We start from the raw sequence: 24,944 nt of genomic DNA, 5'->3' as shown, positions 1-24,944 counted from the left end.
GTTCCACTCATTGGTGAGGGTATCCCCAAGGTACTAGCCACTTTGTAAGACCATAGTCTTGGGGGGGGAAGGGGGGCTGGAATGAGATTGGGGAATAAGAACAAAAGGAATACGGACAGGGAAAACCATATAAAGTGTATGTACACAAATGCCAGAAGCCTCACAAACAAAATGGAGGAACTAGAACTCTTGATGTTGAAGCGGAAATATGATATAGTGGGTATCAGCGAGACATGGCTATGACTGGGCTGTTACTATAGATGGTTATAGTCTTTTTAGAAAGGATCGTATAAATAAAAAAGGGGGAGGGGTTTGTTTATATGTGAACTCTTGCCTCAAGCCCGTCTTGCGAGATGACATCAGTAACGCAAATGTGGAGTCCCTATGGGTGGAGATAAGAGGAGGGAAAAAGAATAATAAAATATTACTAGGGGTTTGTTATAAGGCTCCAAATATAATGGAGGCACCAGAGGAAATGCTGATAAGTGAAATGGATGCGGCTTCAAAGCATGGTGAAGTACTTATCATGGGGGACTTCAATTACCCAGATATTGACTGGGGGGCAGAAACCTGCAGGTCCTTCAAAGGTAGCAGGTTCTTGTCAACAACAAAAGACAATTACCTATCGCAACTAGTCCTGGAGCCAACAAGAGGGGGGGCACTGCTGGACCTTATCCTAACCAACAGACCTGATAGGGTATCAAAACTACAGGTTGGGGGGAACCTGGGGAATAGTGATCATAATATCATTGATTTTGTATTACGCTTTACTAAGCACGTTAGTGAAGGGGAAACCAACACTCTAAACTTCAGGAGGGCAAATTTTCATCAACTAAGGGAAGACCTTAAAGGCATAGACTGGGATAATGCTTTCAAAGACAAAAGCCCCCCCCCCAAAAATGGGACTTTTTCTCATATATTCTGAAAAAGTCCTGTGAGAAACAGATACCTTATGGGAAAAAGCATAAAAGGAACAAGAAAAAGCCTATGTGGCTAACTGTTAATTTGGAAAGGAACGGAGGAAGATATACAATCTTTTGTGACCACTATTAATCAGAACAACTGGGGTCTCACATTCACACAATCAACATCAAAAATAGAAATAGAATTTCTTCACCTGCATCTACAAATAGAAAACAATAGAATCACTACCGAGACCTTCTTTAAGAAGGTCGATAGTAATAGTTTTCTACACTTTAACAGCTCACATCATTACAAATGGAAAAAGAATATCCCGTTTAGCCAATTTAGAAGAATAAGAAAAAATTGTTCTGAAACCAAGAGCTTCCAAACTCAAAGCAAAACCCTTATCAACAGATTTAAGGATAAAAAGTTCCCCAACAAAATTGTCACAACAGCCTTTAACACCTTAGCGCTCCGCGCCGTAGCTGTACTGCGCAGCTTCCGACGATTAGCGCTCAGCGCAGTACAGCTACGGCGCGAGCGCATAGGATTTTAGAATTGTCACCACGTCTCGCGACGTGGTGACATCGGGACGAGAATTGGGTGACAGAGGCAGGAGGAGTTCCTGTCTCCGTCACCCGACCAATCAAATCGGTCCCGCCCGCCGATCGCCGTGATTGGCCAGTCAAACCTGACTGGCCAATTACAGCGATTTTGGGCTGAAAAACGTGGTTTTAGCCCCTTCCTCTTCCTCCAGCGGCACCATTTTGGTTTGGTATCGCTGGAGAGAGGAAAGAGCGTTACTGTGTGCACCAAAATACACTTTTACACTATAAATAGTGTTCTGATCCTTATCTGATCCCTATTGTTCCCTACAAATTCCCATCCTATCTGTTTTTTCCTGTGTCCTGTGTGTTCCCTGTGTGATCGCCTTGTGTGATCCCACGTGTCTTCCGTTTTTCCCTGTCTTGTCCTTCTGAACCCAAACGCACTTTTCAGTGCGCTGTGTTAGCGTTGTTCTGCACTGGACGCACTTTTCAGTGCGCCGTGTGAATAGCGCTGCACAGAATCTTTAGCAGTCTTAGCGGTAGTTAGTTTGTCTTAGGGCAAGCTAGGTGCATTTGTAGCGCCTTTTTGCGCGGTGCACATAGGTTTTTTTTCGGTGCCTGGTAATATTTTTTTTCAGAGCGCCGTAGGTGTACCCGTACGTAGCTACTTTTTGTGTGTGCCATCTGTGCGGCTTGTCCGTGTGGTTTGGTGTGCATTCTCTTTTTTTGTGTGTGCTATCTGTGCGGCTTGTCCGTGTAGTTTAGAGCGCATTATTTTTTTTGTGTGCTATCTGTGCGGCTTGTCCGTGTAGTTTAGTGCGCATTATTTTTTGTGTGCCATCTGTGCGGCTTGTCCGTGTAGTTTAGTGCGCATTATTTTTTGTGTGCCATCTGTGCGGCTGGTCCGTGTGGTTTGGTGTGCATTCTCTTTTTTTTTTTGTGTGCTATCTGTGCGGCTTGTCCGTGTAGTTTAGTGCACATTATTTTTTTTGTGTGCTATCTGTGCGGCTTGTCCGTGTAGTTTAGTGCGCATTATTTTTTGTGTGCCATCTGTGCGGCTTGTCCGTGTGGTTTGGTGTGCATTCTCTTTTTTTTTTTGTGTGCTATCTGTGCGGCTTGTCCGTGTAGTTTAGTGCACATTATTTTTTGTGTGCCATCTGTGCGGCTTGTCCGTGTGGTTTGGTGTGCATTCTCTTTTTTTTTTTGTGTGCTATCTGTGCGGCTTGTCCGTGTAGTTTAGTGCACATTATTTTTTTTGTGTGCTATCTGTGCGGCTTGTCCGTGTAGTTTAGTGCGCATTATTTTTTGTGTGCCATCTGTGCGGCTTGTCCGTTTGGTTTGGTGTGCATTCTCTTTTTTTTTTTGTGTGCTATCTGTGCGGCTTGTCCGTGTAGTTTAGTGCACATTATTTTTTTTGTGTGCTATCTGTGCGGCTTGTCCGTGTAGTTTAGTGCGCATTATTTTTTGTGTGCCATCTGTGCGGCTTGTCCGTGTGGTTTGGTGTGCATTCTCTTTTTTTTTTTGTGTGCTATCTGTGCGGCTTGTCCGTGTAGTTTAGTGCACATTATTTTTTGTGTGTGCCATCTGTGCGGCTTGTCCGTGTAGTTTGGTGTGCATTATATTTTTTTTTTTTTGTGTGCCTGCTAGACGGTTTATCCGTGTAGTTTGGTGCACATTATCTAATTTTTCTAGTTCTCTATTTTTTTTGTGTGCAATGTCTCAGAAGACGTACACCGTGTTGGAGGCATATAACATGCTTGCCTCTGACACCGAGTCAGCTAGTGGGGATGATGGTCCCTTTTACTTATCATCATCCTCCTGCTCATCTTCTAGTGACCTGGAAGGACCCCCAAGAAGGCGCCGTAGGGTTCCAGGGACTTCTGCAGGAGAAGTGCCTGGGACTTCTGCAGGAGAAGTGCCTGGGACTTCTGCAGGAGAAGTGCCTGGGACTTCTGCAGGAGAGGTGCCTGGGACTTCTGCAGGAGAAGTTTCTGGGACTTCTGCAGGAGAAGCGTCTGGGGCTTCCACTGACCCCACATGGGTAGCCCCAGATAATTATACCCCTCAGGTCCCTGACTTTACGGGCCATCCTGGAATTAACTTTGACACGACAGGGCTCAGAGCTGTGGACTTTTTTAAGTTTTTTTTTGATGAGGCGCTGCTGAATATTATTATATTTCAGACAAATCTCTACGCTGCACAACATATTGCCCAAAACCCCACGTCCTTTTATGCACAACCCTACAGGTGGACCCCTGTCACTGCAGCAGAGATGCACAAGTATTGGGGCATAATACTCCTTATGGGGATAGTAAAGAAGCCTTCAATCAGGGACTACTGGAGCACAGACATACTGTACCACACCCCCATGTTCCGCATGGCAATGAGCAGGATGCGCTTTGAAGCCATCCATAAGTTTTTGCACTACACTGACAACACACAGTGCCCACCCAGAGGTGACCCCAGTTATGATCGGTTATTTAAGGTCAGGCCCATATTAGATCATTTTAGTGCCAAGTTTGCCCAGGCATATACTCCCGCCAAACATGTGAGCATAGACGAGTCCCTGGTACAATTCAAAGGGAGACTTCAATTCCGCCAGTACCTGCCCAATAAGAGGGCAAGGTATGGTGTGAAGATGTATAAGCTGTGCGAAAGTTCATCAGGGTACACATACAAGTTCAGGGTATATGAAGGGAAGGACTCCACTATAGTGCCCCCAGAATGCCCCCCCTTCCTGGGTGTTACAGGGAAGATAGTGTGGGATTTAGTGCACCCACTGCTGGACCAGGGATACCACATCTACCTGGACAATTTCTACACCAGCACCACCCTGTTCAAGTGCCTCACTTCCAGAAATACTGCGGCATGCGGCACTGTACGCAGAAATCAGAGAGGTCTCCCTAAGTCGCTGCTTGGGCAAAAACTTAAAAGGCACGAAAGCAGGGCACTATGCAGCGACTCTGTACTGTGTGTTAAGTACAAGGACAAGAGAGAGGTCCTTGTATTAACCACAATACATGAGCACACCACCACCCCTGTCCCAGTACGAGGTGCCAGTGCAGAAGCCCCCAAGCCAGACTGTATTTTAGATTATAATAAATACATGGGAGGGGTGGACTTGTCTGACCAGGTGCTTCAGCCGTACAATGCCATGCGGAAGTCGAGGGTGTGGTACAAGAAGCTGGCCGTGCACATCATGCAGATGGCATTGTATAATGCTTATGTGCTGCATCGATATGCCGGCCAGAGGGGAACTTTCCTGGAATTTCAAGAGGTGGTAATAAAGTACTTTCTTTTTGGAGACCAGGAAGGGGAGAGTGCTAGCACATCTGGAAGTGAGGCCACATCACGTATTGTACCAGGGCAGCACTTTCCAGGAGTAGTTCCCCAATCAGCCAGCAAGGGAAGGTCACAAAAGAGGTGCAGGGTGTGCTCCAAAAATGGCATTAGGAAGGACACCATTCATCACTGTGAGACATGCCCAGAAAAACCAGGGTTATGTATGAAAGATTGCTTCCGAATTTATCATACATCCCTGGATTTTTAGAGTACCCTGTTGTTACCCTGACGCACAGCTTATACATCATGCCGCATGCCGCATCTTCCCTTCTAAGCCCTGCCATGTGCCCAGCCTGTAGATTACTGTCCCGTATGCTTTACCCGGGAAAACATGCATCATGATTTTTAGGGTGTTTGTCTCCCGTGGCAGCAGCTGGGCACAAAATGACATAATGGATATTTTTTACTATGCACTATCCATTATGCACTTTTTCAGGGGTCCACCTGTGGGGTTAAAATGCTAACTATACCCCTAGATTAATTCATGGAGGGGTGTAGTTTCCAAAATAGGGTCAGTTCTTAGGGGTTTCTACTGTACTGGCCCCTATTGCCATCTACAAATCTTTCATGATGCCAAAAAGAAAAAAAAAAGTACAATGTCTGTGCTCCAACAAGTTATTCCCTTTTGAGCCCTGTCGTGTCTCCATCCTACAGATTATTGCCTCCTATGGGGTATTGCCCTAACCGGGGTAACCCGCAGAATGATTTTTGGGGTGTTTGTCTAAAGTGGCATGAGTTGGGCAAAATACTTTTGTCACTTCAATGGCATATTTGATAAATTGCAATACAATTGTTTCTCTGCACTACTCACTTTGTATTACATTTGAGCCAGCACCTTAGTGGTTAAAATGCTCATACAAACCTACATACATTCTTTGAGGGGTGCCCTTTCCAAAATGGGTTCACTACTTGGGGGTTTCTATTGTACTGGTACCTCGGGGGTACCCCCCATTACCAATCTAGTGAAAACGAAGCTTGAAAACCTAAATTGTGCTTCTTTATTCCTGACCCCTGCCGTGTGCCCAGCCTGTAAATTATTGGCACATGTGTGGTATTGCTGTACTCGGGACAACCCGCAGAATGATTTTTGGGGTGTTTGTCTAAAGTGGCATGGGTTGGGCACAGTACATGAGGCACTAAAATGACATTTTTGAGATAAAAACACAATTTTTACTCTGCACCATTTACTTTGCACTCAATTTTGGCCAGCGTGTTGGGGGTTAAAATGCTCATACAAGCCTACATACATTCTTTGAGGGGTGCCCTTTCCAAAATAGGTTCACTACTTGGGGGTTTCTATTGTACTGGTACCTCGGGGGTACCCCCCATTACCAATCTAGTGAAAACGAAGCTTGAAAACCTAAATTGTGCTTCTTTATTCCTGACCCCTGCCGTGTGCCCAGCCTGTAAATTATTGGCACATGTGTGGTATTGCTGTACTCGGGACAACCCGCAGAATGATTTTTGGGGTGTTTGTCTAAAGTGGCATGGGTTGGGCACAGTACATGAGGCACTAAAATGACATTTTTGAGATAAAAACACAATTTTTACTCTGCACCATTTACTTTGCACTCAATTTTGGCCAGCGTGTTGGGGGTTAAAATGCTCATACAAGCCTACATACATTCTTTGAGGGGTGCCCTTTCCAAAATAGGTTCACTACTTGGGGGTTTCTATTGTACTGGTACCTCGGGGGTACCCCCCATTACCAATCTAGTGAAAACGAAGCTTGAAAACCTAAATTGTGCTTCTTTATTCCTGACCCCTGCCGTGTGCCCAGCCTGTAAATTATTGGCACATGTGTGGTATTGCTGTACTCGGGACAACCCGCAGAATGATTTTTGGGGTGTTTGTCTAAAGTGGCATGGGTTGGGCACAGTACATGAGGCACTAAAATGACATTTTTGAGATAAAAACGCAATTTTTACTCTGCACCATTTACTTTGCATTTAATTTTGACCAGCATGTCGGGGGTTAAAATGCTCACCACAACCACCGATAAATTCTTTGAGGGGTCTAGTTTCCGTAATGGTATCATTTATTGGGGGTTACTATTGCACTGGCACCTCACGGGCCCTGCCAACATGACATGGCACTCCAAATCCAAACATGTGAAAACGGAGCTGGAAAATCTAAATTTCACTCCTTCCGTTTTCATCCCTTCTGTGTGCCCAGTCTGTAAATTATTGGCACATGTGTGGTATTGCTGTACTCAGGACAACCCGCAGAATGATTTTTGGGGTGTTTGTCTAAAGTGGCATGGGTTGGGCACAGTATATGAGGCACTAAAATGACATTTTTGAGATAAAAACGCAATTTTTACTCTGCACCATTTACTTTGCATTTAATTTTGACCAGCGTGTCGGGGGTTAAAATGCTCACCACAACCACCGATAAATTCTTTGAGGGGTCTAGTTTCCGTAATGGTATCATTTATTGGGGGTTTCTATTGCACTGGCACCTCACGGGCCCTGCCAACATGACATGGCACTCCAAATCCAAACATGTGAAAACGGAGCTGGAAAATCAAAATTTCATTCCTTCCGTTCTCATCCCTTTTGTGTGCCCAGTCTGTGAATTATTGGCACATGTGTGGTATTGCTGTACTCAGGACAACCCGCAGAATGATTTTTGCGGTGTTTGTCTAAAGTGGCACGGGTTGGGCACAGTATATGAGGCACTAAAATGACATTTTTGAGATAAAAACGCAATTTTTACTCTGCACCATTTACTTTGCATTTAATTTTGACCAGCGTGTCGGGGGTTAAAATGCTCACCACAACCACCGATAAATTCTTTGAGGGGTCTAGTTTCCGTAATGGTATCATTTATTGGGGTTTCTATTGCACTGGCACCTCACGGGCCCTGCCAACATGACATGGCACTCCAAATCCAAACATGTGAAAACGGAGCTGGAAAATCAAAATTTCACTCCTTCCGTTTTCATCCCTTCTGTGTGCCCAGTCTGTAAATTATTGGCACATGTGTGGTATTGCTGTACTCAGGACAACCCGCAGAATGATTTTTGGGGTGTTTGTCTAAAGTGGCATGGGTTGGGCACAGTATATGAGGCACTAAAATGACATTTTTGAGATAAAAACGCAATTTTTACTCTGCACCATTTACTTTGCATTTAATTTTGACCAGCGTGTCGGGGGTTAAAATGCTCACCACAACCACCGATAAATTCTTTGAGGGGTCTAGTTTCCGTAATGGTATCATTTATTGGGGTTTCTATTGCACTGGCACCTCACGGGCCCTGCCAACATGACATGGCACTCCAAATCCAAACATGTGAAAACGGAGCTGGAAAATCAAAATTTCACTCCTTCCGTTTTCATCCCTTCTGTGTGCCCAGTCTGTGAATTATTGGCACATGTGTGGTATTGCTGTACTCGGGACAACCTGCAGAATGATTTTTGGGGTGTTTGTCTAAAGTGGCATGGGTTGGGCACAGTATATGAGGCACTAAAATGACATTTTTGAGATAAAAACGCAATTTTTACTCTGCACCATTTACTTTGCATTTAATTTTGACCAGCGTGTCGGGGGTTAAAATGCTCACCACAACCACCGATATATTCTTTGAGGGGTCTAGTTTCCGTAATGGTATCATTTATTGGGGGTTTCTATTGCACTGGCACCTCACGGGCCCTGCCAACATGACATGGCACTCCAAATCCAAACATGTGAAAACGGAGCTGGAAAATCAAAATTTCACTCCTTCCGTTCTCATCCCTTCTGTGCGCCCAGTCTGTAAATTATTGGCACATGTGTGGTATTGCTGTACTCGGGACAACCCGCAGAATGATTTTTGGGGTGTTTGTCTAAAGTGGCATGGGTTGGGCACAGTATATGAGGCACTAAAATGACATTTTTGAGATAAAAACACAATTTTTACTCTGCACCATTTACTTTGCATTCAATTTTGACCAGCGTGTCGGGGGTTAAAATGCTCACCACAACCACCGATAAATTCTTTGAGGGGTCTAGTTTCCGAAATGGTGACATTTTGGGGGGTTTTCTATTGTACTTTTACTTCAGGGGCTCTTCAATTACACTGTGGCACCACAAAATATTTGCAGCCAAATTGGCCTTCCAAATTCCCGGTATCGCTAACTCTGTTCTGGACATCGATGTGCGGGGAAACAGCAGCTGACATCCACATGTCTGGTATTGCCGTACTCGGAAGAAGCAGGGCAAGAAATTAGGAATATATATTTACCTCAAATTCCTTCTGAATGTATCCGTTTTAGGGCTAAATTGGAAAGATTGAAATCAAAAATTGAAATTTCAAAATTTCCACTCCATTTTCATATGCTTCCGGAAAAATAATTAAAGGGTTAACAGACTTCTTAAATGCTGATTTGAATAGGTTGAGATGTTAGGTTCATAAATTGGTGTTACTTGTGGGGGTATATAGTACATAAGCCTTTATAGAGCACTTCCAAACTGAATTGATCACCAAAAAGTTCGCATTTTTCAAATTTCAAGAAAATCTGAGAAGTTGCTACTAAAACTTCAAACCTTCTCACATCCATAAAAATAATGGAAACGTAAAACAAATTATGGATATAAAAAGAAGACCAATGGCAAAAGGTTTCTATCAAAAAAAATTTGTGGTATCACTTTTTGTCTAAAAATTATAACATTTGAAACTTTGAAAATAGTCATTTTTTTCAAATTTTTCCTAAATTTTTGAATTTTTACCCCCCAAAAAAGGAACGGATCACTGAAATGACACTACTAACATAAACTACAATGTCTCACGAGAAAACAATCTCAAAATCACAGAGATATCTTAAAGCGTTGAAAAGTTATTACCACAGGAAGAGACACTGGTCAAATTTCCAAAAAAAGTTGCGAGCCTTAACCTGCAAACAGGCTGCGTCCTTAAGGGGTTAAAAGGGCTGAACAACTGTCACAAAAAGACTGCCACGTCCCCCGAAAAAAGCCTCTATCCGAACATACACCACACATGAACCGCAAGCTTAGCTTCATCACTACTTATAACGACAACCATCTATACCTAAGAAAAATCCTTGAGAAGCATTGGCCTATTCTGTTGGACGACGCCCACCTGAAACCTCAAATCCCCACCCAACCCATCATCACCTATAGAAGGTCTCAAACCCTAAAAAATATTCTAGCCCCAAGCAAGCTTCGGAATACCAACGACAAAAAAACTACTAACTTTTTCCCCTCCAAACCCATTGGGAGTTACAAATGCGGCCAACCCAGCTGCAAATGTTGCCTTAACATAAACCATCGGGCTAAACATTTCAAATGTAATACCACAAACGAAACGTTCAACATTAACTCCTTCCTAAATTGTGCGTCCACTTTCGTGATCTACATGCTCGAATGTTCATGTGGGCTACAATACATTGGACGCACAATCCAACAATTAAATGCAAGGATCAACAAACATCGCAGTAATGTTACGAATGGGTTTTTGAAACACAGTGTCTCTAGACACGGGCACTTGTATCATCAAAACGATTTTTCATCTTTTACCATCACCCCCATAGAACAGATTCCTCCTGGAAACAGTAGATACAATAAGCTCTGCCAAAGGGAAATGTATTGGATTTTTAAGATGAACAGCCTAGTCCCTAATGGTCTGAACGAAACCCTAGAAAGCAGTAATTTTTAACATAATTTTTAAACATCATCTGTTACTTTGAGCACCACATAACCCTTTATCCCCTTATCTACATTAATCTGTGCTAAATCTAATCAATTATCGTCCCATTCAAGCTTTTCAGGAATGAGTTCTCATCCATATACTCATTTATGTACAACCTAAATTTACCGTGTAGACATGAACTCATATATGCACAAACCTAAATTCACTGTGTAGACATGAACTTTCTACACGCATGCGGCCAATATCTGTCGCCACGTCTCCGGCCGACAATACTGCTCACACACGAACCTCCCGTGCGCATGCGCCCAACTATCTGTCGCAACCCCTCTGGCCGACATCTTTTTGGATACCAAGATCACCTGCGCATGCGCACAAGAAAACATGGCGCGCGCCGCTCTCCGACGAAAGGAGATAAAAGCCGGCCTACCCCGCCAAATTCCTAAAGAGATCGGAGCACCCGAACCCTCTCTCCCTCTGAGGTAAGCCCCAAAAAAAGACCCCTTACAGCCGGTCACCCCTTAATACAAATGCCGCTTATTTGAAAAGCATACCCTCCGGATATAAATATTAATTTATGTAAATTTATGTATTTATACTTTTTATCCTTCATATGTTCACATATATTTATTTATTTATGTATTTAAAATTGCCCTATATTTAAGAATCCGATATATCTGTATTTTTGTACATAGATCTATTTCTCATAATACAATTGAACTAAATGAAATGTTTTTTATGTTTTTTAAAAATTTTGACCACCCCACCCTATATGTCTTTTATGTACCTTCTCAGTCTTGTTCACTTGATAAAGGGGTTTCTTAGACCCCAAAACGCGTTGTGCTTTTAGACTTCTATTAAAATCTGTATACTAATTCCACTCTGAGTGCGCCACCTTCTTGGATTACCAATCCTATAACACTATGTGGCTAACTAGTCTTGTAAGGAAAGCAATAAGCGAGAAAGATAAAGCGTTTAAGGTGCTAAAACGTGAAGGTAGCGATGAGGCATTACAGGATTATAGAGAGAAAAATAAATCCTGTAAAAAGCAGATAAAGGCCGCAAAAATAGAGACTGAGAGAAATATTGCCAGGGAGAGCAAAAATAATCCCAAATTATTTTTCAAGTATATAAATGATAAGAAACTAAAGACAGAGAGTGTGGGCCCCCTTAGAAATAACATGGGGGTCATGGTGGAAGGAGATGAGGAAAGGGCCAATCTACTGAATGTCGCCATCTCAACTGTCTTTACCCAGGAAAATCCCCTGGTGGAAGACACAATGAGGAATAATGTAAATTCTTTTTATAATGTCAACAGTTTAACCCAGGAAGAGGTACGGCGCTGCCTCGCAACCACTAAGATAGATAAATCACCTGGGCCAGATGGCATACACCCCCGGGTTCTGCATCAATTATGTACGGTGATAGACAGACCATTATTTTTAATATTTGAAGCTTCACTGAGGACTGGTTATGTTCCACAGGAATGGCGCATAGCAAATGTGGTACCAATATACAAAAAAGGATCAAATAGCGATCCTGGAAACTACAGACCCGTAAGTCTAACTGCTGTGGTGGGGAAAATATTTGAGGGATTTATTAGAGATGCTATCCTGGAGTATCTCACTGTGCACAACCTTATAACCCAGCGTCTGCATGGGTTTATGAGAGATCGGTCCTGTCAGACTAATCTGATTGGTTTCTACGAGGAGGTAAGTTCAAGACTGGATCTGGGGGACGCTGTGGATGTTGTATATTTGGACTTCTCAAAGGCATTTGACACCGTGCCACATAAAAGGTTGGTATATAAAATGAGACTGCTGGGAATAGGAGAAAATCTGTGTATCTGGGTAAGTAATTGGCTTAGTGATAGAAAACAGAGGGTGGTCATTAATGGCACATTCTCAGATTGGGTTGATGTTACCAGTGGAGTTCCACAGGGGTCAGTATTGGGGCCACTTCTTTTTAATATTTTTATTAATGACCTTGTAGTGGGTTTACACAGTCAAGTTTCAATATTTGCAGATGATACTAAGCTGTGTAAAGTAATAAATACTGAGGTCGATAGTTTAGCATTACAGAGGGATTTGTGGAAGCTTGAGGGATGGGCAGAGAAATGGTTGATGAGGTTTAATGTAGATAAATGTAAAGTTATGCACTTGGGCCATGGAAACAAAAAGTATAATTATGTTCTAAACGGTCATTTACTTAGTAAAACTGAAGCTGAAAAGGACTTGGGCGTATTGGTGGATGGTAAACTTAATTTTAGTGACCAGAGCCAGGCGGCTGCTGCTAAAGCAAATAAAATAATGGGATGTATCAAGAGAGGAATAGATTCTCATGATAAAGACATAGTTTTGCCCTTATACAAATCCCTGGTCAGACCACACATGGAATATTGTGTACAGTTTTGGGCACCAGTGTATAAAAAGGATATAGTAGAGCTGGAACGGGTGCAGAGGAGAGCAACCAGGATTATTAGGGGAATGGGGGGACTAGAATACAATGACAGATTACAAAATTTGGGATTATTCAGTTTAGAAAAAAGACGACTGAGGGGAGACCTCATTACAATGTACAAATACCTGAACGGACAGTACAAGGATCTCTCCAAAGATCTTTTTATACCTAGGCCTGTGACCAGGACAAGGGGGCATCCTCTACGCCTAGAGGAGAGGCGATTCTACCATCACCATAGACAAAGGTTCTTTACTGTAAGAGCAGTGAGACTATGGAACTCTCTGCCGCAGGAGGTTGTTATGGCCGACTCTATGTACATGTTCAAGAGAGGCCTGGATGACTTTCTGGAGAGAAAAAATATCACGGGTTATGGGGATAAAACATTTATTTAATTCTTGAAGGTTGGACTTGATGGACTTGCGTCTCCTTCCAGCCTTATATACTATGATACTATGAATTGCATTCAGTTCTTCTATTACAGGGCCAAGTGCTTGCGCTAACACTTGCTTCAGGGGTGTGCTGGATAGAGGTGCTTTTTGTGAGGAGGTGTTTTCCTCAGCGAGACTCTCCATTTCGGAGTCTTCCGGCGTATCGGCCTCTGTTTCTATTGCGGCCGCCATCTTGCAAAAAATGCCCGGGCGGCGAGGTGAGTTTTTAACACAAGAATTTCTCGAGATCCCCTTGTCCTTTGTTACTTCTGGGGGTCTCCCTTTTCTCCCCAGTTCTCTCCTTACAAAGAATAATTAATTTAAATTGAACAGAATATATATGAGTGAATGATAAAAAGGTAATGCAAAGAGCAGCATACAAAGTTACATACAGTATATCGACAAATTAAAAATTATATGTATACTCTATGGCAGTGGTCCCCAGACTTTTTGTATTCAGAGACTAGAACCATGATCCCAGGAAAAAAATGGTGTGCCCCACAAATACCTCATATCTAACCCCAATACATATAACGTGCCCCCTCTTCTGTAGTCCCCTTTATAATGCCCCCTCCTGTCCTCCTTTCTCTTTAACCACCTTTTTATACCACATATTCTCAAATATAACCCGACCAGAGTGTAAGCTGAGGCACCTAATTTTATCATTACATACTGGGAAAATTATTGACTTGAATATAACCCTAGGATGGGAAATGCTGCTGCTACTCATGACAAAATATCTCATTAAGAACTGTCCACAGCAGAGCCCCCTCAAAAATGCATAGTCCCCATACTAATGTCCCCTGCACAGCCCCGAATACTGATTACTGATGTCCCCTACACAACCCCCCAGAGTAATGTCCCCTGCACACAACCCCATAGTAGCATCCCCAGCCCCGTCGCCATAGAAAAGTCCACTGCCCAGCCTCTACAGTAATGTTCCCTACCGAGCCCCCACAGTAATGTCCCCAGCCCCTTAAAAATAAAAAGCTGTATAATTACCTCAAACGCTCCTCTTCTCCCAGCGGCTCCAGGTTTTTCTTCGCCCTGTGGCTTCTGGGAAGATGGCCAGTAATGTTTTGCGTTCTTCCATTGTGCCATAGTGTGTCAGAAAACTTTTCCCCATGTTTTAGCATGTGTTGTTTAAAAACACTATGGGGCAGATTTATCAAGCAGTCTGAAAGTCAGAATATTTCCCAGTTGCCCGTGGCAACCAATCACAGCTCAGCTTTCATTTCACCAGTGCTCATGAATATTTTAAAGGGGAGCTGTGATTGGTTGCCATGGGCAATTGGAAATATTCTGACTTTCAGACTGCTTGATAAATCTGCCCCTATGTTGTGTTGTGAGAAACCGATTTTTTGTGTAATGAATGGATTGTGCGGCCAATATATAAGAGGATACAGAAATAGTATGTTCACGCACACACACATATGTATTTATATATATCATAAGTTGAGGAACAGTCCATGACATCTTTCAAGGAAAATGTTTAATTAGTAACATTCCTTTTAAAGGGAGGTAATTCAGTGTGAGATATTTTTGCAGCACAGGCATTGAACCACATTTGTATATTCCTGGTGGTTTAGAACTAGAGGAAATCGTTTTAGTGCAGGATTTCAATTGACTAGGAGCTAGGATAGATTTCAAATTAGTACTCCACCTAAAAGCGAGATTGGGGCTCGATGGAATGTCAGCAAGGAATGGATCGGCCTTGAGTATGACCCATTGGGAATTCAATATTTGTTTTCGTATGAAATTTTACTGCATTGAAGCCGGTGATTAAATTAAAATTTCTATTGTTTTTTTTCTTTATGATAGTTAGGAGTCGTTTTGGGTTCATCAACTTGAGAAATAATTTTCGCCAGTTAAAAAGCTCCAGAAATTAAAGGATTTGGATATTTATTTTTTGGGAATCCTTTTCTGAGGAACAAAGATTGTAGATGAAAGTTATCATCCTTAGTGCAGTTTTTCTTACCCTTTGAAATTGATTAAAGGGGATATTCATTAATCAAAGGTCTGTAATAGAAACTTTGAAATGGAACATAGCTATTGGCATCTACAGTTTTAGTCCCTTGGCAACATATTAGTAAGTCACATGTTGGCTGCGTGGGTATTGAGATGAGCCCCCCAAACCCACTGGCCATACAAATACCCAAGGCTGTCTTGTTTTAGGCTATTACAATGTGCGATTTAAACATTGTAATAGATGATGTTGAAAATCCCCATACTGTATGTAGTATGGCAGTATATAGTAGGATCAATCAGACTTAGGAATATAGTACTCCAGGATGTCTGAAAAATAGTAAAAAAAAAAAGTTAAAGTTAAAAAAATAAAACCCCATAAGAATTCTAATCACCCCCTTTCACAAGAACTGATATAAAAATAACCAGTAAAAATCATGAACATGTTCGGGAACGCCGCTGTCCAATCTATCAAAATAGAATAACAGTTACTCCCAGTGGACAATAGCGCTTAAAGTCAAAATTTTTCATATTGTAACATAAAAAATATAAAAAAAGTGATCAAAAGGCAGCACAGTCCTCAAAATGGAAGCATTGAAAAAAAATCTCATCTTACAAAAAATGACACCACACATAGCTCCATTCTGTCAGGATCTGTGGTAGTAAATCCTCTGTACCACCGTGGACAATGAAGTAAGCCGACACCTTGGTACCATAGTCTAAGTGGTACCGGTGTAGCGGTTTTTACCAGAACCCGTTGCAAAGCAGGTCATTCCACTAGCGCGACTTTGTCCGCGGTGGCGTCCAAGGCAAAGTACAGAATTGTAAGGCAAACTCATGGTCAGGAACAGGCAGGAGTTCGAGACAGGCAGCACAGGATCAGAGTCGGGGGACGTAGCAGAAGGTCAGGACAGGCAGCACAGGCAGCACAGGATCAATAACGGAACCAGGGTTACAACGGGAATTCAGAAATACAGAAAATCGCATGAAATAGCTTTCTCAGAGACACTTGGAGCACTAGAACTGGAGGGGAATGCTGGGAGAGGCAGTTTTTTATCTAATTTCCTGGGAATGGCCATCACCAATCAGTGGTGTGCTGGCCCATTAAATACTCGAGCGGCGGTGCGGGGACGCTGCTGGATCCGGAGCAGGAAAGCAGATAGATTAGGAAGCAGGGAAGGGAGCTGGGGACCGGAGTGAGGCACGGGTGTGCAGGCACCCGTGACACATTCACGGAGTATGAAAAAGTTATGAGTGCCAGAAGAGGGCAAAATGAAGACTTTTTTCGTACTGGTTTTAATTTTTGCAAATGTATGAAAACATTATAAAACCAGTAGAAATTTAGTATCCTCCTGATCTTACCGACCCAATGAAAGATGTAAAAACCAAGCCTACAAGAAAGCCTACACTGCATTTGGATATTTCTTTACCGCTTCCCAGTACTGGGCATGAAATATTAAATACTGTCACTCTGAAGGCCTATTTGTTACACAGAAAAAAAAACCCTCACACAGCTCTTTACATAGAAAAATAAAAAAGTTATAGGTTTTTGAAGGTGGGGAGTGAAAAATGGAAATGCAAATAACAAAAAAGATTGTTGTTAAGGGAAGTGAATGGACAAATAAGTCTATGACATCTTCATTTCCATCCCAGCTAAAAAATAAGATATCATCGATATACCACTTAAAATAGATGATATTTTGAAGATAATGCGGATTGTCATGGCCGTATGGGAATTTAAAAATACCCATATATAGGTTCCATAACTGCAGGGGAATCTAGAGCCAAACTGCATACCTGACAGTATAGTTTGTCCTCCAAGGTTATGAGTTAGGATAAATGAGATGGCTTCTAGGATAAAATTGGTTTGTTGTGGTGGAAGAGTGGTTTCAGCCAAGAGGGTTTAGTTGCTTGCTTGGAGACCAAGATCATGGAGTATACATATGTCTAACGTAAGAAAATAGTAGTATTGTTTCCAGGGAAAATCTCTAAGGTCTCTAATAAGTTGGGTTGAGTCTTTTAGGTAAGAGAGTTAAGGGTCTGAAAGTACGGTTGAAGTACGAGGTCCACATAATGAGAAAGATTACAGATGAGGGAATTTGTTATGAAAATGACTAACTGTCCTAGGAAGTCAACAGTTTTCTTCCGAATTTAAAAAAAAAATGGTAGAATAACGTATTTTATAAGATATATAATGCAAGATATAATTACATCATCTTTGGAGATGTTATCATGAAACACATGTTTTATTAGTTAAATTCTTTCTTATATTAGGCAGAAAGGTCTAGGAAAACTGGTTCATAGTAAACAGGGTCAGATATAGTCCGTTGGGTCTCTATTAACCCCTTCCCGCCGCAGGCCTTTTACGTTTTTGAGTTTTCATTTTTCACTCCCCACATTCAAAAATCTGTAACATTTTCATTTTCTGCGTAACAAATTACACTTCAAAATGGTGGTATTTAATATTCCATGCCGTGTACTGGGAAGCGGAAAAAAAAATTCTAAATACAGTGAAATTGGTAAAAAAAACGCATTTGTGCCGTATTCTTGTGGCCTTGGATTTTACGGATTTCACTGTGCGCCCCAAATGACAAGTCTACTTTATTTTTTGGGTCCGTACGATTACGAGGATAACAAATTTATATAGGTTTTATAATGTTTTCATACATTTAAAAAAATTAAAACCTCATGTACAAAAATTTTTTGGAGGATTTTGCCATCTTCTGGCGCAAATAACTTTTCATACTTTGGTGTATGGAGCTGTGGGTGGTGCCGTTTTTTGCGGATTTTGATGACATTTACAATGTTATCATTTTTAGGACTGTACGACCTTTTGATCACTTTTTATAGAATTTAAAAAAAAATTTTAAATGGCAAAAAAGTGCCATTTTCGACTATGGGCGTGATTTTCCGTTACGGGGTTAAACGCAGTGAAATAACGTTATCATATTTTGATAGTTCAGGCATTTTCGGACGCGGCGATACCCAATGTGTTTATGATTTTTACTGTTTATTTATATTTATATCAGTTCTAGGGACAGGGGGGTGATTGCATATATGGCAGTATATGTGTATTTTACTACTCATACATTAGAATGTGCTGATAGCACATTGTAATGAATGGGTTAACCCGAAGTAGCTTTGGGTCTTCGTGAGACCCGAAGCTACCATGGCGACGGATCGCCGCTCCCCTATGACGTCACGGGGAGCGACTAGCCTCAGAAAGATGGAGGCGCCTATGCAGCACCGATCGCGGGTGTTACCAGTAAGCCTTTGCTGCAATATGCAGCAAAGAATTAACGGCTATGGAGAGGGCTCGGCCAGCGAGCCCTCTCCATGCACCGGGACCCGGCATGTGACGTACTATTACGTCACATGTCGGTAAGAGGTTAAATATTCTTCCTGGTTCTGGATAACAATAACACTGCCTTTATCGGTGGTGTTGATGAAAATATTGCTGTTGTTCTTCAACAGGTACACTAGCCTTGAGATTATGGTTATCGTAGGTGAATTCTTGGACGAGCTTTGGTGACTAGGTCTAGGAAAGATTACCCAGTTTTAGATTGCAATTTCTGCCTTATTTTTGACTAATTTACCCCCAATCTACATCAGCAGGTTTTTCATTATTTCCTTCATTTCTGCCATGTACTGCTGTACCTCTGCAGAGAACTTGCTGTTTTAAGAGCACATTAGCTCTCCCGGCTGTAGCGCTCTCCGTCCTATGACGTCCTCTCCCCTCCTTCTCTGTCCAATTTAAGGGATTAAATGGATTATTCTTCAGTGTGTGTTGCTTAGTTTTTAAAAAACTTTTTAGTAAGAATACTACCAATCTCATTGGTTAAATTGTTTACTGTACAACAATTTTTTCGTTGCTGCCTACCCCCCCCTTTCTATTTTCTATACTATAGAATTTCTTTTTTGTGCCCCTTGTATATGCTTAGGATCTGATGAAGAGGGAAGCTTTATCAGATTAACCTGCTACCCTATGGGAGAAGCACCCTTCTGCTCTTGCTGAGGATAAGCTACCTCTGAGGGACACGTGTCGGCGATACCCTTTTCCTTGAATAAGGAGGTGCCACTTCGTGGACCTGTATTCTTTTATATACTCTTTTCACAAGCTTGTTGGACTTTTATGTTGTTTGCACTGACATACTTTAATAGGTGGGACAGCTTTTCATTCTGACTAATGTCTACTTACCAAATTCTAACTTGCCACACAAGAGGAGATTGTAGTCAGGCTTGAGGATTTTGCTGAGGGGATGACCTTACTAGGTGGGGACATCGATATAGCCCTTGACTCCCTGGTTAATGTTTCTCGGGGTGTAATTCATATTTCCATATATATAGTTCCAAGCACTATCACCTTCCATCACATTTAATCACTATCACACTTCCATTAACTATAGATTTATGGCGCACAGTCCATTATCAGATTGACAAAAAAAGAAATAGTCTATTTGGAGTCTATCTGGAGATCCTGTTGTATCTCAGGATGTCTCCACTGTCCTCAACTATTACTTTGCCGACAACCTAGCAGGGGATACCTCTCCTCTCACAGTTTGGGCAATGCACAAATATGTCGCTGGGAAGACGTTTGTGAAGCACAGTACTCAACTGAAAAAGAAATAGGCTGCTGAAAAAGCATCCCTTCTACTGGTGACCTTGGAAAGAGCACAAAAGTTTCCTGCTGTGGTTTCTAAAATTGCCCTAGAAAAAAAAATGTTTGAAAGAGAAGCTATATTTTCATACCCATTTATTGCTAAAAGGGGGCGCATTCACTTCTACAAGTATGGCAATAAGTGCACCTGCACCTTAGCAGGAAAATGCCAGGAATTATCTCCCTGTGGTCTCTCAACCTACAGGACCGCCCACAAAGGACCCATATGAAACGGTGTCTACCCATTTCTTCCATGAGCTGCATAAACATAGGCCTCTTGCAGACCCTCTAGGTTTCTCCCTTGCCCAGTCTATTCAGGTGTATTTATCGGACACCAACATGCCAGCCATTCCAACAGAGGTGGCTACTGCTCTTGAACAACCCATATCTGGTGAAAAACTAGCATATGCACCAGCATTTGCTAGTGATGCAATCCAGTAAGGCCATGGGTTTCAATGGGTCACCAACCTGTTATAAATGCTACTCCCCCACTCATGCTTACCACTCTGACCAGAGCCTTAAATTCACTGACACGTCCTTGTATATGTTCCAGGTATATATTATGGTTATCCATAAAAAAGGAAACCTATTGCCCAACCTATTGTCTAATATCCCTACCAAACAGGGTAAAATGCAAGCCTTTTTGAATTTTTAATGTGATCCGACAGGATTGTCCGGCTCCTTAGATTGGCCTCCGAGATATTTGTAGCTACCACAAGGTGTCTTTTCTGCACAAGGTTGACATGGCACCTCAAAGCAATGGGCGATTCTGGAATAGCCTTTCTCTGTATAGGATAGCCTGTGTGCCACATGTATTCTGCTGACATTTTTTATACCCTGTCCTTGTTTATATGGTTTTTATCGGATAGCCGATTTGAACATGTTGGTCTTGTTTTATGTATAGCCCCCATTTATATGTTTTAGGACCCATGTACACGACCGTATGGTCTTTTCAGTTGAATATATACGGCTGTATTCTGGCCATAAATATGGGACGTATTACAACAGTATGGCAATGTACTGCACCGTATCCATATTAAATACAGTGGGCTGGCAAATGATGCATGGCTGACTATTGGCTGACTGACAGAATGCACCTCCAACTGGTTCAGGATTCTGCACGTATATATGGCAGCATATGGTGCACAGCTGTATGCAGCAATTATTTAGCCTGTATTTTATACATTGCCATTGACTTCTATGGGCCGTATGAAAAGGAAATACGGCTGAAAATAGGCTCTATATTTTTATACGGCTTACTTACAGTGCGGTACGCTGGACAATCCGGCCATGTACATGAATGACCGTATTGCCCATTGGAATGCATGGGGCCGATATATGGACGTTTTATACGGTCAAGTGCATGGGGCCTTATAAAAATGAAGAATTAAAAACTAAATAAATAAAAAAAAACTATTTAGGCACCTTTACTCACCTTAAATGGATTTCTTTCTGAGAAAAAAGAGCCTCCCCGTGTATTTTACGATTTTCATCGACAACAGCAGCACCAGTTTCATCGCAGCTTGTCTCTATTCCGAGAACTACTCTTTGGTATTTTACCATGGACTGTACCGAAAAGTTTCGTTTACTAAACACACAAAACTTTTTGCAGAAATAGCATAGTTTTATATTCATCCTGTGCAAGTGAATCCTGTAAAAAAGAAACATACAACAAAACAATAAGAAACATGCACAGTCAATGTACAGCTTTGCTTTGTCCACGTTATAATAGATTAGTAAATTTCACTTTATTAATCTTTTCTTTATTGATGTGTTGATGTGTGTTCAAATTCTTATATTTAGACAGAATAAAAATATGATAAATCAGATGGCACAGTACATTTCAAGTGCCTTATTTTCCAACTGTTTGTATACCAGGACTGCGTTCAAATATTGTTGTGGCTTATTACACCTACTACTACTAAAGTACAATTACTAAACTAAACTAAAATAGGGGAAGTTTGCAAAGTTTAGATTTTTTGGGCATTCTCTCAGTGCAACCCATGCATTAACTTTAAGTATAACTTTTTCCATTGTTCTTCTATTCTTCACTAGGCAAACAAATAAATTGCTTTGACTTTCCCAGACCCAACTATCCCAGACCCAAGCCTGTTAGGACAAACACAAAACCAATCTTTATTTACCCTAACCTGGCTGTTAATGTTCTGGACTTTTCCAAGGCATTTGATAAAGGGTGGCATGAAAGGTTGGTACATAAAATTAGACTGCTGGGACTAGTAGAAAATCTGTGTATTTGGGTGAGCAAATGGCTTAGTGGTAGAAAACAGAGGGTCATCATTAACCCCTTTGTGTGTAAGCCATTTTAGACCTTTAGGACCAGGCCTGATTTTTAAAATTTGCCCTGTATCATTAAAGGAGGTTATAACATTGTGACGCTTTAACATATCCAGGGGATTTTGAGATTGAAGTACAGTGTGTGACGGTAAAACAAAGTAATAGAAAAAATTTGATGATATCTTTTGTGTTTAGTTATGAAAAAAATTTAAATTTGGCAAAAATTTCTAAAAATGATTAATTTTCAAAGTTCAAAATTTTCTGCTTTTCAGGCAGATAGCCATAGCACCCAAGTAACTTTATAACTAACATTTCAGGAATTTCTGCTTTTTATCGGCATAGGGTTTTATGCATCCGCTCTCTTTTCTAAATTGTTAGAAGGTTCAGAATTTTGGGTGCAATTTTTCTCATTTTTATGAAAATCGCCAAAACCCTTATTTAGGGGCACTGACACTGAGAGGCCTAAACAGCAGTAAAACCCCATAAATGACGCCATTTTAGAAACTACACCCCTCAATGTGTAAAAAAATCAACTTTAAGAAGTGTGTTAACCCTTTAGATGCTTCACAGGGGTTAAAACAAAATGGAGGTGTAATTTACAAGCTGGAATTTTTTTTTAAGACAATGTATTAATTTCGGCCAAAAATTAAACCGTCAAAGTATTGAATGACAAAAAACTCCACAAAGTCTGATACCCAATTTCTCCCTAGTATGAGGATGCCCCATATGTGGTGGTGACTGCTGTATGGGCGCACAGCCGGGCATAGAAGGGAAGCTGCGCCATTCAGATCAGATCTGCAATGTCACATTTTACAGGCTATAAAATGTTTATTTTTTTTGTAATTTGGACATATGGGAGATTATTTTTTTTGTGGATGAGATCCACTTTTCAGGTACATCATTTACAGGGGGCTCAATAGCTAATAATCAGATTTTATTAACTCTTTCTTGGTGGTGGTTAAAAAAATCATTAATTCTTGTTTATGGTTTTTAGCAGAATATAGAACTCATTTTGTGAGAAATTTGTTTGTTTTTGTATCGCCATGTAACAATGGGCAGAACATTTATATTTCTTTTGTTTACAGAGCTGGTTTAGAGCTTATTTTTTGCGGGACAAGCTGTACATTTTCTTGGTATCAGGTTGGGGTATATTTTACTTTTTGATCACTTTTTATGCGGTCAGATGTGAAAATGTAATAATTTTTGTAAGGGTTTTTTTTTTACGGTGCTCATCGTACTAGTTCAGTGACAATTTTTTTGGTGATTTTTTTATGTTTTATTTGATTACTGCATGGAATTCTTTTTTAATAATTTTTTTTTAGTTGCACTTTTTTATTTTGTTTTATTTTGTCCCAGGGTGGGACATGAACAAGTGATCATTTGATCACTTGTTCATTGTAATATACTGCAATACTAATGTATTGCAGCATATTACATAGTCAGCCTATGCATTCTGCATAGGCTGACAGCTTCACTGTTAGATCATGCACCGTGCACTATCCTAGCAGGCAGCTACCATAGGCAGCCCTGGGGACCTGATCGGGCCTCAGGGTTGCCGCAGCGTCTATAGGGTTAAACAGTCGGGATCGCCATAGTCGTAATCCCGGCCGTTACTGCGGGATCCCAGCTACCGCGTACCGCCAGGATCCCGTGGGCTATCGCCATGACGTGATACTACGTCAAGGTGTAGGAATGACCCGCATCCTATGACGTAGTATCACGTCTAGGTGCGCAAAGGGGTTAATGGCACATTCTCAGATTGGGTTGATATTACCAGTGGAGTACCACACGGGACACTGATTTTTAATATTGTCTCCGAGGACGAGCCTTCTTCTGGGTTAACGCCTACTGTCTCCTCAATGGCGGACTGCCGACATGCTGTGATTGGTGACTAAAGATGATGAAGTGTGTGTGAGGGGGGGGGGGGCAATTCCTTTATATACGGCGGGAGCACGGCCGCAACAGTGCCGGATTGATGCCGGCGGCTGCGCTCATGAAATACATGTGATATGCAGCCGGGATTATATACACATCCTTACATGACACAATACCCAGACAGGGGGATTGTAGAAACATGTCAGGTATAGGGTTTATGGGCGGAATAGGACAACTGATCACCAATGTTCATCAGTAGTACCACTAATCGGCATAGTGCCAATACCCAAAACAGGATCTAGCTCGGCTGCTATTGTTGAAGCAGCACTTTATTTCAGTAGTTTAGGGAGATACAAAAGTTACTGAGATCCTATATCGCGATCCAATCTCCCCATATACATACTGAAAGCCTGAAATGTGTATTTATAGTGGCTGAAGAGTGGCCCTTATTTTAAGGTTTAAAATAAAATTGACATTTTAAGTGTTCTTATTTCAGGCAAATTCATTATAATTTCCCTAGAACATAAATTTCCTATGTAATTTCTTGATTTCTAGTGTTTCAATATTTGCAGATGATACTAAGCTCTGCAAAGTAATACTGAGGCCGATAGTATAACATTACAGAGGGATATTTGGAAGCTGGAGGAATGGGCGGAGAAATGGTTGATGAGGTTTAACTGTCTTTATGGAGAGCAAAAATACCACAGGTTAGGGGTAAAAAAACATTTCTTTAATTCTTAAAGGTTGGACTTGATGGACTTTTTTTCTAGCCTTATATACTATGATACTATACCATAAAACTTAGCTTTAGATATTAGCTAATA

At 41.4% G+C, this 24,944-nt stretch overlaps 1 protein-coding gene across 6 annotated transcripts in view; it reads right to left on the bottom strand.

Moving 5' to 3' along the window:
* OSGEPL1 (O-sialoglycoprotein endopeptidase like 1) overlaps positions 1–24,944 on the bottom strand; it is a 247,443-nt gene that overhangs the window by 174,920 nt on the left and 47,579 nt on the right. For all 6 annotated transcript variants that reach the window (XM_072120940.1, XM_072120942.1, XM_072120937.1 and 3 more), the window contains exon 2: positions 21,386–21,601. In XM_072120940.1, the coding sequence (XP_071977041.1) occupies positions 21,386–21,585 (200 nt within the window). In that variant the 5' untranslated portion in view covers positions 21,586–21,601. The remainder of the gene's footprint in view (positions 1–21,385; positions 21,602–24,944) is intronic.

This window comes from Engystomops pustulosus, chromosome 8 (assembly GCF_040894005.1).
Source record: "Engystomops pustulosus chromosome 8, aEngPut4.maternal, whole genome shotgun sequence".
Classification (NCBI taxonomy): Eukaryota; Metazoa; Chordata; class Amphibia; order Anura; family Leptodactylidae; genus Engystomops; species Engystomops pustulosus.
This window is presented reverse-complemented; position numbering and strand designations above follow the sequence as displayed.